The sequence below is a fragment of the Enhydra lutris genome, unplaced genomic scaffold, assembly GCF_002288905.1.
Source record: "Enhydra lutris kenyoni isolate GAN:26980312 unplaced genomic scaffold, ASM228890v2 scaffoldscaffold31, whole genome shotgun sequence".
NCBI lineage: Eukaryota > Metazoa > Chordata > Mammalia > Carnivora > Mustelidae > Enhydra > Enhydra lutris.
In genome coordinates, this window is record NW_019154115.1 from 11,775,371 (window position 1) to 11,788,933 (window position 13,563).

General features: G+C 46.2%; 1 protein-coding gene across 1 annotated transcript in view; it reads left to right on the top strand.

Annotated features, from left to right (window-relative positions):
• Positions 1 to 13,563, top strand: part of LOC111153303 (lipase C, hepatic type) — a 144,056-nt gene that overhangs the window by 8,841 nt on the left and 121,652 nt on the right. The window contains exon 2 of the mRNA XM_022512240.1: positions 5,879 to 6,005. Coding sequence (XP_022367948.1) covers positions 5,921 to 6,005 — 85 coding nt within the window. The 5' untranslated portion in view covers positions 5,879 to 5,920. The remainder of the gene's footprint in view (positions 1 to 5,878; positions 6,006 to 13,563) is intronic.

Sequence of the window (13,563 nt, forward strand, 5' to 3'; positions counted from 1 at the left end):
AGCACAGGCAGACAGAATGGCAGGCAGAGGCAGAGGGAGAAGCAGGCTCCCTGATGAGCAAGGAGCCCGATGTGGGTCTCGATCCCAGGATGCTGAGATCATGACCTGAGCCGAAGGCAGCTGCTTAACCAACTGAGACACCCAGGCGTCCCTAATCTGCAAGTCTTATTGGTAGAGGCATGATGATCTCACTGAATAAATACTGGCTCGTACTGCTGGAAACATTTCATTCTTTCAAATAGTCTAAAACATTCCCTGCAAACTTGTTTTCACCTTTCATTTGTTTACTGATCTTAAACAAAAAAAACAAAAAAAAAAAAAGATAAGGAAAGGTTAAATTCCAGGCCAACCCCTCTCCAAACGAGGACATATTTGGAGCCTTCTTGTTTTTGCCATACTCCCGCATGGTACAAGAATGTCCACACACTGATTGGTGACCCAATAAAAGCTTGGTCATTCTCCTGGTGGCAGCCTGGCCCCCAGCAGCAGTAAGAGAAAGTATCATTTCCCAGTGGCATGATCCTGAAAGTGTCATAAATTTCATCTCTGGAAATGGAATGCCGTGAAGGCATAGGAAAGAAAGCCCCGTGAAGTCCTGAAGAAAATCAGACACAGAGGGACCAAGGGCTAGTGGTTGTTAAGGAACCTGACCCCGGGCTCAGACGGTCCTGATTTCCCCTCTCTCTGCCTTTTCCTGGGAAGATACAGTGTGTCCCAGTTCTTAATCTCTTAAATCTCAACCGCACAGTGAGGGAAATAATAGTACCAATCCAAAAGGTATTGTTTCCATTACTCTTGTCTGAGAACTCCAACCCAGGGCTGCCACTCTTGAGTATCCCCAGTTTCGAAGATGAAACAAGAATGGCTGATTTTGAATATAAAACTCCATTGCTTTCATACGTGAAATTCACCATGACCCCCTGGCTTCTCCCCACCAGGGACTTGCTCTCTTTATCTCTGTAAAATATTTATTTCTTTTCTTCTGATTAACTTTCTTATCACCATTTCACTAAAGGAGAAGGTGACAGGCAGGTCATCAAATGCCAGTCTCTTGAAATTTCCATTTCTTCAAGAAGATTTTTAAATTAAAAGAGAGCAAGAATTGGGAAATTTGTAAGAATCTAATTATAAAACCATTATTATTTTAGACCAAGGATTACAGACAGTGCTGATAACTCTGGAGTTTCTAGTCTCCATGGGGCTCAGGCCCTACCCCTTTCAGTTCATGGGAAATGAAGAGTCCCCCATAAACTGCTGGGCTTTCTTCGGCATGGGAATGACTACAGATTCCACGAATGGAACTATTGATTCTTCCAATGTATTGATGGAATCAACCACATTTCTGTTAGGTCAGTAAGACCTGGGAGCCACTCTATCCCTCTACCTCAGTCTTCACATCTCTTCAGGCGAGCACCTTTATCAGTTTAAAAAAAACCCTTGGGGGCTCTTGGGTGGCTCAGTAGGTGAAGCGTCTGACTCTTGATTTCAGCTCAGGTCGTGATCTCAGGGTTTTAAGATCGAGCCCCACGTCAGGTTCCATGCTGAGTGTGGAGCCTGCTTGAGATTCTCTCTCTCCTTCTGCCTCTGTTCTTCACCCCTGGATGTGTACTCTCTCTCTCTTAAAAATAAACAAAACAAAGCTTTGAGGACTACCCCCTCCAAATATATGGGTATTTATGTGCTTGTAAATTATGTATCACCAATATATTCCATAGTGCTATATTCTAATTGTATAGTGAAGAATATATATATATATATATATATGTATATATATATATGTATATATACATACACACAAAATTTTCTCAGGTGATACCTTAGTCCTTCTGGGCTGCTGTAATAGATTATCACAGACTGGGTAAACAACAGAAATTTATAAACAACAGAAGGCTGGACATCCAAGATCAAGGGATTGGCAGATGCAGTGTCTGATGAGGTCTTCATAGAGGGCCACATTGTAACCTCACAGGGGCAAAGCAGCAAGGGATCTGTGTGGGGTCTCTTTTACAGGGATGCTCCCCCAACTCATGAGGGCTTGCCCTTGTGACCTAATCACCTCCTAAAGGCCACACCTCTAATACCATCACCTTGGGAGTTCTGCTTTAACATACGAATTTTAGAGGGGCACCAAAACATCTGAAAGGCATATTACTTCCTTCTTGTGCCCTGATAGACCAAGCACCAGTTGGAGGCACCTGTTCCAGCTGTGAGGGGCAAAGAACAGCCTGGAGAACTTTAGAATGAAGGTTAAACCGGAAGCTTTAACTGGATTGTTCCTGGGATGGGCCTCAAACCTGTCCTCTCCCTGAGCTCTCAGGCTGACTCTGATTCCAGTGCTCAAACAGATTTTGGAGCCAGTGGTCCAGATCCTTCTGCTTTATTACCATTTTCATTTCATCACTGTGGTCCTGCTGTTGCCTACCTCCTGGACACCCTCTCGACCCCCTATAGGTAAATTAAAAACAATTCAGCAATAATAATAGCTGTCGTTTATTATTTCCTCCTGGCCAAGGCTGCTTCACCTCTTTCCATGACCCCCTCTAACCCGATCAGGAGGGCATCAGCAGTCCCTAGCCAAACGAAGGAAAACAGTTAAAGCTTTGGCCACTCATGTCTTGTCTTGGGTCACCCAATTAGAAAGTGATAGAGCAGGGATTTGAACCTAGACCCATCTTACTCCAAAGCCTGGACTTTCGACCGCGGACTGTGTTACCTCCAAAATAAGTCACTACATGTACTGGACCTCTAGTGTGAACCAGGCCCTTGGCTGGCTACTTCACGTGCACATCTCATGACATGCCTGCTTTTGCACAGGGATGGAGCTCTGTCCGAAAATGCTGATGTACAAGAAATGTCTCTATTTTCTGTAAGCCATCAGAATTACTGACTCCAAATTCATATTTTTCAGGCCCCCTGGATTTCTTCTTTCCACTCCCACCCCATTATGCCATAGTTCTGGATCAGACACAAACCCTGGGCCTGGGGGTGGGGGTGGCACCAGGTCCTCTGTCCCCCATCCACACAGGTGGCCACCAAGGGGCCTGTGCTCCCTATCTTACATGAGCTGTCAGCACAGGAGGCTCATTGCTGTTCCTACTTCATGCCAGGCACTGGGCCATCTTTTACCTATCTGCCAGCACCACACAGGCCTGTCATCTTCGGGTTCTTACCACCTTCCAGCAGGGTTTCTGGGAAGCCAGGACTGTCTTGCCTGCCCTAGAGACCTAGAGACAAATCTCTCCTCCCCCACCCACATACAAAGCCCAAGAGACTCTCTTTCTAGTGATGAGAAGGTAGGGGTGGGTCCTCCTGCTCCCTTCACATCCCTTTAAAACATGTTCAGCTTTCTGCTTGTCTTTATTGGTTACAATTCATTTGTCCTAGGTCCTAAGTTTTAGGAAGACAAAAGATTTGCAGAATTATCTCCACTTTCCCCTTCTTAAAAGGGAGAAAGATGTTTGGAGAAAAATGGTATTAAGCTGGCATTTCTAAACCTTATCTCTGGCTCAAGTTATCCCATTTTAGAGGTGAGGAGATGGAGGTCATTAAGGTTAAGTTATATTTTGCTCATCTAGTAGACCCAGCATCCTCAGGCTCTGGAAACCTTATTCTCTGTGAAGTCCTCCTCTCTTCCCTGCCAGGAGTCTCCTTGGCCAGCTTCATGGAAAGACTACAGAGCTGGTGCATTAAAACTGTCACCCGATGGGACAGGCAGGCAGAGCTTGGATAGATGGGAGCGGATAGCACCCCTAAAAGGGGACAGATGTCTCTCCTCCTCTCCTGCCCCAGGAGAGCCTCACAAAACAAGCTGGCATGAGATTATACTAGAGAAATTCTTGATGAAGCAGAGACTTATGAGAGCTAGAACTCTGAAGACCTCGTCCCATGCAGAAACTGGTAAGAGAATGTACTCTGCAGAAATTTGGCAGGGAGAGGTTTTGGTATTCCGGAGCTGCTTGGATTCACTGGTATCTTGCTGAGTTAATCAGCAGAGCAGAACCCCCAAGTTATCTAACTGCCTAGTCAACAGTTCCACTTACTGTCCAAGAGGCATCTCAAAGGCCCCAGGGCCAAAGCTGATTGTATCATCTTCCCCTACCAAAACTTCTCCACTCACAGCCTTCCCCACCTCAGCCGACAGCTCATTGTCCACTTCTTTGAGCCAAAGTCCTTGAAGTCATCCTCAATGTCTCTCTTTGCCTTACATCTCACATTCCAGTATTCAGGAAATCCTGTGGCACCCACCTTCCAAATATATCCAACATATCCACCATTCCCCAGTTCCACTATTATCATGCTGAAGCAAGCCCTCACTTCTCACTGGATCGTCACCATGACCTCCTCACATTCTCCCCACTTACACCCTTACTCATTTATAATCTATTCCCATCCTTGAAAACCAGAATGACTTAAAAAAATAATAATAATACAAATCATGCCCCTCTTCGGCTCAGAATGCTTCCCCATGTCTCAGATCATAAAAGTCTTTATAAGGGTGTCTCCTTGAACATTGGCCTCCTTGTTGGTCCTGGAACATACCAGGTGCACTCTAACCTCAGGGCCTTTGCACTGGCTACTCTTTCCTAATATGTCCACAGAGGCTACTCACTGAAACAGTCATTTAAAGTTCAACTTCCCAACAAGGCTCTCCCTGACCATTCTATTTAAAATCACTACCTCAGGGCACCACGGTGGCTCTGTTGGTTAAGCATCTGCCTTAGGTTCAGGTCATGATTCCAGAGTTCCAAGATTGATCCCTGTGTCCAGCTCCCTGCTCAGCAGGGAGTCTGCTTCTCGCTCTGCCCCTTACCCCACTTGTGCTCTCTCTCTCTCTGTTAAATAAATAATCTTTTAAAAATGTTTTAAGAATCACTACCCTCCCACCCCCTTAATTATGCTATACTTTCCCTTATTTCCATAGCTTCCATAGCTCTCACTGCATTCTACAATCTTCATAAATCTCTGATTTATTACATCTATTGTCTATCATCTGAGTCCTCCCACCCCTAATGGTAATAAGTTTCACAAAGACAGGAATGTTCATCTGTTTTATATGCTTGAATGTCCCCCATGCCTAAAACAGTGCCTGGTAGATAGTAGGTATAAAAAAAAATTGAACAAATAAAGTTTAAATAAAACTAGGGACCCAAGGTATATCATAAGAGTCTTACAGAGTAACATTTCCCCTGCCTGGTTTTGCTGAGTGGCCTGACTTCTCAGTCCTCTACACAGTGGGAGTATTAATTAACACAAAGGAGGAGAGTTTATTATAGGGTCATCTCCCAGTGGGGAGCCCAGCAAAGGCTACAGGTCCTCCATCTTTGCTCCTTCCTACACTAACGTTAGAGGTTTTCTGCCCCTTTCAGCTTATAGAAACATCTCTCCACAACTCTTTAACTTCAGGCACCAGCAATTTTGCTGAACTGAACAGAAAAAGACCCTCCAGCAGCTCTCCGCCTGCCAGAGCCCTTCTCTTTTTCTTTGTGCTTAGCTTGCAATTTGAAACATCCCTGCCATGAGCCAGCATCCCCGTCACAGTGATGACAGAGGGAAAGCTAGGCAACCAGGTGAGAGCCACTGACCCCTGACCTTTGACAGCATTCCCAAACATACTAACTTTAAACTGATTAATTTGGAACTATGACCTTGGTCCAAGAAGGTAAGAATACGTAACAAGATATTTGATTTTCAAAATGTATCAGGATTGTTTTTTAAAAAGCTTTTGTACATCATCCTTTGTTGTATTAGATATAGTTAGGCCTGGAATTGGGGGGTAGTCAGAGAAGTGAACACTGGATACCCTGGTTAAAAGTTAATTATTAATGAGCAGGCCTCCCTCACACAGTATCAATAAGCAATCTGGTCTCTTTAACTTCAGAAATTAGCAAGAAGACCTCGGACCCCGGGTGAGACAGGAGAAATGGAAAGGCCCCCGTGTGTCTCTATTTTCTTGGTTTTGTGCGTCTTTATCCAATCAAGTGCCAATGGACAAAGCCTGGGACTAGGTAAGAGCCTGCCTTTTCTGCGGAGATGGGCATGGATTTTCTTTTTTAAATGTCTGTCGTGATGAATCTAAGTGGTTCTTGATGGTGTGGGACAGAGCTTGGTCCTATTAATGGTGTCATGGGTCACAGGATGAGCTGCCATTTGTATGGGATTGAAATTTTAGGAGATCTTTCTGGGGACAAAAGTCTAAAAACACTCGCCGCTTGCACTGAAGTCTCTGCCATGTCTGATCAGATCTAGTCATGCTAAGACTAGGATGGAGAAGGGTCTGAAGGAGTTCTGGATCTTCCGGAGCGCTAACTTGGCATCTGACTTGTGGCTGGGCAGTACAGCTTCCAATGAAACGCTCCATCTTGCTAAGGTTGTCTGATTGTTGGCTCTCTCGGAGGAGAGAGGGATTTGTAGGGTCCTGTTTCCAGTCAGGTCTGAAGGAGAGAGAGCATTGCACATTTTCTAGACTTCATTCTTTTTCAGCCAAAGATTTACTCTGAGACTGAGGACTCCAACAGCGGTTATACCTGTTTGATCTGTAAATTCATAAACGAAATGAATGGCCAAAAACAGATCCAAACGCTTGATCTGACAGGTGGATTCCAGGTTCCTGGCTAAATAGTGCATTGGATCAGTAAGTGACAGATATGAAGCAAACTGAGCAATTTGACCAAATAGACAGGTATTGGAGGTTTTTCTGTGTGTGGCTGTTACTGGTCAAGAGCTAGTAGCTCTAAGGTAGAAGCTTTAGATTTTTTTCTTCCCTCAAAGACTACGCTTTGGAAGGAGCTCCAAAAACCTGGAGAATGAGGAATTTGGTAACCAGTATCACTGCAAATTCCAGACTCTTGTTTCCCCTTTAAAAATAAAGGGTTGTTTATTATTTTATTATTATTTTGTATCCTAGGCCGGTTAATAACTGATGGGTAGTATTGACTATTTGCCACGTACTGAACATTGTCTGTGCCGAGCATGGGCTCACTATTGTGTGTGTATCATCTGCTGTAGGAAGCCAGGTCCAAAAATAACAATAAGAAGTTAGAGCCAAGCAGCAAAATTGCTAATCATCATTATTCCCTGGGTGGACAGGGATTTTGCTGAAGGGCCTGTCCTGACCTTCAGTCCAGAAAGTTGTTTTTGTGCGCTTATTTTCTATCACAGCGTAACATACATCAAGTGCCTGTGTCATAATTGCCCGATGAATTTTCATAGTAGGAATCTGCATTGGAGAAGCTTCCTTTGTGTACCCCTTGAACCTTCACGTCAATTACTTTGCCTTTGGGGGAACTTTCCATTAATGAAAGCATACAGCATGTGCTTTTTTGCTTCTGGCTTCTTGCACTCAACATTACACCAGGGAGCTTCACCCAGGGCACGTGTCTGTGGTGGTGACTCATTCATTCTGGTGGCAGAAGCATTCCATCATGTCACAATACCTCCCTCCTTTTATCTATGATGCTCTCGACGGCCTGGACTATTTTGTGGAGACATGGAGGTTGGGAGCCGTGAGTGCCAAGGAGGAGGCTGAAGGGCAGGATGGCCTCCCCCAGGCTGCTGGACATTGTCCAGACTTCCTTCAACAGATCTCATGTTGGTCAGCTACTGCTGTCCCAGGGCTTGGTTTGTCCAAAAGCCGAGGCAAGCAGCCACAATTAGCAGATGGGTTCTTCAGGGAAAAGGATCAGAGTCGGGAGGTCTCTTGTTCCCTTGAGAGCAGAATCTCTTGGCAGAATTCTTCCTCAAGGAGTGACCCAGATCTGTGTGTATGATGTCAGTGGTCATCTCCCAAGGCTGGCTACAAGCAAGCGCCCACAGTGGAGCCCTGTCAGACGGGTATCTAGGCTGGCAGTTCTCAACCAGGGGCAGAACTGCCACCCCCCACCCCCGCCCTGTAGACTTTTGGCAATGTCCAGGGACATGTTTAATTGTCACAGTCGGCGAGAGAGTGCTATGGCCTGTGGTGGGCAGAGGCCAGAGATGCTGCCAAACATTCTACAACGCACATGGCAGTCCCCACAATGAGTGATCCCAGGCTAAGTGTCCACAGTGGGTCTAGGGTTGGGAGACCTAGCCATGGGGAGGGAAGAACTCCCTCAAGGACCCTTCTTCTTTAACCGCCCCCAGCCTGCCTCTTCTTGTGTTTATGAATGACATGACTCATGGACCCGCTAAGGTACCATGCACCCAGTATCAGCCTGATATTATCCCCTCCTCGCCATGGCAGAGAGTCAGCCAGCATTTAGGTGACCTGCAGGGATCCCATGGCTGTTCAGAGCAGAGCATGGAGAAGCTCGGAGAGCTCGATCTGTCTGACTGAGGCTCTGGGCCTCTCTTTCCACTGTGCTCACTGCCAGTGAGTGAACAGCCAGAGGCCGCTAGAAAACAATCCTGCTCAGTACCCATCAGGAAAGACAGATTGGGGCGGTTGTTCCAATCTGCCAGCACCAAGGGGTACAGGATATGGGAAGCCTCCTGAAACCCCCAGGACACAGAGCTACCGTCACCCTCATCCCCAGACCTCATTGCTTGAGACCCAGACCCACCCCCTCACTGGTGTTGCCATGTCAGCCAACACTAGAAGCTGCTGTTCTCAGCCCCCAGCAACCCCAGCCTCCAGGTGTCCATCACCACAGCCTGGGGTAGGGGGAGGGGAGCCTGCCCACCCTCCCTCCTATCCCAGCTGCAGCTTCCAAATCCTGGGAGCAGCTGACACTCACCCAGTCCCTCATTCAACCACTGGGCACCAGCACGCGCCATGTGTATAAGGCAGTGCACAAACACAGCAGCTCTCACACTTCCTGGTCTCAGGACACCATTACATTCTGAAACATTTTTTAGGACCCCAAAGAGCTTTTTTTGTATGGAATACATCTATCAATATTTACCATATTAGAGACCAAAGCTGAGAAAGTCGTGTAAAGGTTAATGCCTTTAAAAATACCAGCAAACCCACTGCGTGCCAATACTTAGAATACCATGAGAAATGCCTTGTATTTCCAAACATCAACAATGAAAAGGGAGTCTGAAGGGTGACACTGTTTTACAAAGAAGTGCTGCAAATTTCTTTAATGTCTGACTTCATGGGAGAGGGCTAGATTCTTCCATTTCTGTATTCAGTGGATTGTGGTCTTGCTTTGTTGGGAGTACATGAAGAAAATCGGTCTCACATAGAGGCCACCTTCCAGGGCCTCGGGCCACCCACAGAACCATGGCTTTTGAGCGTAGACAGTGTACAACTATGCAGCCAGCCAGCCCCTGGCCCCAACTCCCACCCAGGACCCGGGGCGGGGAGGTGGGAGCTATCTACCCCAGAAGTCAATAATAAGGGGGCCATCTTCCAGAGGGAATGTAAATACAATACAGAATCTACTAAAAGTTGGTCTTTTTTTCATTATCGCAATTCTAAATAACGTCAGTGATAAAAATAAGCCTCCTACCTCCTCAAAATAATTTTTTGGCCCAAGTGGCAAACAACTGCTAACGGTTACTGCTGAGTTTCATTAATATCTATGTAATCTTCAAATGATCGCATTTTTATTACTTATCCTTTAATAAATACGATGTTCTCTGTCAATGTTAATTTTGAGAATTCCAAGTTATGTGGTTGGTCCCTGACAGTCACCTGTTCGGTGATGAGCTCACTGCAGGAGTCATGGTTTCAAATCCTCCCAACTGGCTTTGACCATCTCATGTCTCCAACACCTGTGGTACTTACTGCATTGTCCTACATTTGAACAGCAAATTCAGAATCAAAGATGATACCATAGTGATTGTGAAGACAAAGAAGCAAAACCTGAGAATTTCCCTTCTGCTATCCAATGTGACCACTTAGAGTTTTTAAGTTTGCAGTGTAAAACAGTGAGACAGATATGACAGTGACCTGAGAGGTGTAATACAGTTGGCCCTTGACCAACATGCGGATTGGGGTGCCGACCCCCCAAAGAGTCAAACATCCACATATAATTTTTGACTCCCCCCGAACTTAACTACTAACAGCCTACTATTGGCCAGAAATCATACTGATAACATAAACAGTCAATTAACACATATATGTATATGTATTGTATGCTGTATTTTTACAAGAAAGTAAACTAGAGAAAAGAATATGTTATTAAGAAAGTCATAAGGAAGAGAAAATTAACTTACAGTACTGTGCTGTATTTATGGGGTGGAGAAAATCATCCACACATATTTGCACCCACAGAATTCAAATCTGTGTTGTTCCAAGAGTCAACTATATTTTGTTTGTTAAGTAAAAATTTTAGTTCTTACAGGAAATACTTTTACTGCATTTGAATATCTTCAAAGTAGCAGTGTGTTCTTCCTCTCAAATTGTTCATTGCTCTAAGACTAAAGAATAAATTAAGAAAATAGCAATCCCTAATTTTTGCCATATTACTGAAAATAACTTTGTCTTACAGAGCAGGGGCATATTCAAATGATCTATTCTGGGTGTCATATACATGAAGCATATCACTGAGTCTAATATAGGACGTGAGATACGTACATAAAATTTTCTAGACTAGGGCGTGGAGTGCAATGGGTACCACTAAGAGTACAGTGGGTTGAATGTTTGTGTTTCCTGCAGATTCATATTGACATGCTAACCTCAGCATGACGGGAACATTAGGTGTGGCCTCTGGGCAATGGTTGGGTCATAAGGGTGGGGTCCTCTGAATGGGATTAGTAGCATTATAAAAAGGACTCCAGAGAGTTTGCTCTTTTTCCAACCTCTGAGGAAACCAGAAAGCAGACTCTTACCCAAACCTGACCATGCTGGCAGCCGGGTCTCAGACTTCCTGCCTCCAGCAGGGTGAGAGATGAATTTCCGTGGGTTATGAGCTGCCCAGTCTGTGGCACTTTGTGTGGCTGTAGAACAAGGAGCAGGGGGAGAGGCAGAAGAGTTGACTTCCGAGTGTGGGGCACAGGGAGGGCTCTGGGGAGGCCGGTGGCATTTGAGAACAGCTTCATAGGGTGGAATTGGAACAAAAGAGACGGAGGCGTTCCTTGTGCATCTGCAAAGGTACAGAGCCTGTACAGTACACGTTTTCCACGTTCCCCCAAACAGGCTGTCTGGGAAGAAGAAAAGCAAAGCAAATCGTAGGTGGGTAATTTGACAGCTGCCCTGGGTCACAAGTGCCCACAACTGGAAACAACTGGAATGCCTAACAATTAACCATCCAGCTAGCACGAAGTCCATCTGTAAACAAGTATTGTTTCAGATGCCTACTCAAGTACTAAAAGTTTCAGAAATTTCTGGGGGTGATCAAGACAGAATTCACAAATACAAGGCTTAGTGCTGGCCCTCAGGCGCTCACAGTGTAACACCAGTGATGTTGACCTGCCCCAAGGGTGGGTGTCATAAGAGAGTCCAACTGTCTCCTTGGATGGCACCCAAGGCCATGCGTCTGTGCACTTCGAGTGGGGGACAGAGGTCATGAGTTTGGCAGATTACCAAAGGGACCTGTGACCTCCAAAAAGTTAAATAACAACTGGTCTTGTAGCTTTTAAAAATAAGTATAAGGAAATTCTACACGCAATAAAGTGGGGGAAAAAACAGGACTAAATAACCCACCTATTGAATCACAACTATGAAAAACTAAATACATGTATATGGCTAGGGATTAGAAGTATATTTAAAGATACATATAAAGAGTTTTTAAGGTCGTAGAGTATAGGCTTTTTGTAAGAGAAAAAAAAAAAAACCTGGGGCGCCTGGGTGGCTCAGAGGGTTGCGCCTCTGCCTTCAGCTCAGGTCATGGTCTCAGGGACCTGGGATTGGGCCCCGCATCAGACTCTCTGCTCAGCAGGGATCCTGCTTCCCCTTCTCTGCCTGCCTGTCTAACTACTTGCGATCTCTCTCTGTGTCTTAAGTAAATAAAAATCTTAAAAAGAAAATTCTGATTAGCTGCAGTTAGATTGGTCTTGGATTTGTTGTCCTAAGAGGGCCACTCTGGGAAAGGGTTATACCTAACACTGTGACTTCAGGCCTCCGCAATCATAGGCTTAGGCCCAGAATCATCCATCCCATGGGACCTACGAATTCCTGGTAGGCCTCTACAATTTCAGGGAAGGTCATTTGTGAGTAATGTTGCAGGTGATGTCTGGAGATGGAGCTCGCTCATCAGGAATGCATGGGGAACTGGAGTCCAGCATACTAGTGACATGCTATCTTCTCTCTGCTAAAGGCCAGGGTCCATCCACTGCCAGACTTCCTGGCCCAACCCCTCGAGCCCTCCTGAGGGTAACATACCCAGAGAGGACAAGCCTGGAGTAAGAGGACAGCAGCCCCTGGAGTAAGAGGACAGCAGCCCACCCTGCTTGCCTTGCACGGGGACCCAGGACTTGCACCTATATTCTTTCATGCTGGGTCAGGTGAATAGTACATTTTTCAAAAAGAAACGGAGTGGCTGATTGAGGAAGGAACTAATTGGGGCTGGGAACTGACCATAGGCTGTGAATCACCAAGTGAGTAATCCAGCCAAAAGCCAACTGGCCTGTACGGAGACGCCCACGGTCACGTCCTCCCTGCCCTGTTTCCCGCACCAGCTGCCACTGTGTCGAAAGGCATGCTGGGTCCTTGTAGGCAAGTCATCGGGGAGGGGAAAGGAGGGTGGGGGCTGTCCACAGGCAGGGCTGAGCAGTCCCCACAGGAATGGACCACGCTGACATCAGCCTGGTGTCCCTGACATCCACAGATCCACACAGGGCAGAGGGCACAGCCATTCTCACAGCCAGGAGGGTGATTATATGCAGGCTCCCAGGAGGGTGTCCATTTCACAGATTGGCCCTCTCAGCTGGGCGCTGAGGTCCCCCACTAGGGAAAGGGACTGGCCAGGGCCAAGCGGACATCTGGATCCCTGCCAAGCAGGCTGGGGGTCATGGCTGGACTTCAGGCTCAGTGTGGAAACCAGGACAATGGGAGGGAGCACAGCCAGACCTGCACGGAGGGGAGCTCGCATGCAGGCATCAGCCTGGGGCAAGGAGACAAACTCCAACCAACTCCTCCACGGTGCCGGCCATGCTTGTCAAGAGAAGGTGCAATTCATAGACGCAGCCACAAGGTAGCGCAGTGAGGACCCAACTGCTTCAGGGTTTCAAGAGGGGATTTCAGACCTGGGAGAATCCCAGTTTCTGGATGACTCTGGAAAACTCAGGGCTGTTGGCTAACCTCCCTTTCCTCTCTGTTTATGACTCTATTTCCGGGAGCACTCATACTTTTGATTTTTTCCACAATGGTCTTGGTGGGGAGGGCGGGACCAAGTGAAGAGAAAATCAAATGCCTCAAAGGGGAGGCCCCCTTGTCTAAGAGCATTTTCAACTCCACAGACCAAGTTCACCCCAGCCTGGTGAAGTACCCAAGACACAGCTATTCCGTAAAGTCCTGTGTGGTCATTCAGAATAGTTCTGATGAAAATGTGGAAGCGGCAGCTCTGAATAGTAGTTACAGTATTTGTGTTAAGCAGGAAAAAAGCAGTCTATCTGTTTGTGCATGTCCTGTGATCACAACCCTGTGAAAATATGTGGAGGACAAAAAATACTAGAAGAAAATGTACAAGAATGCTT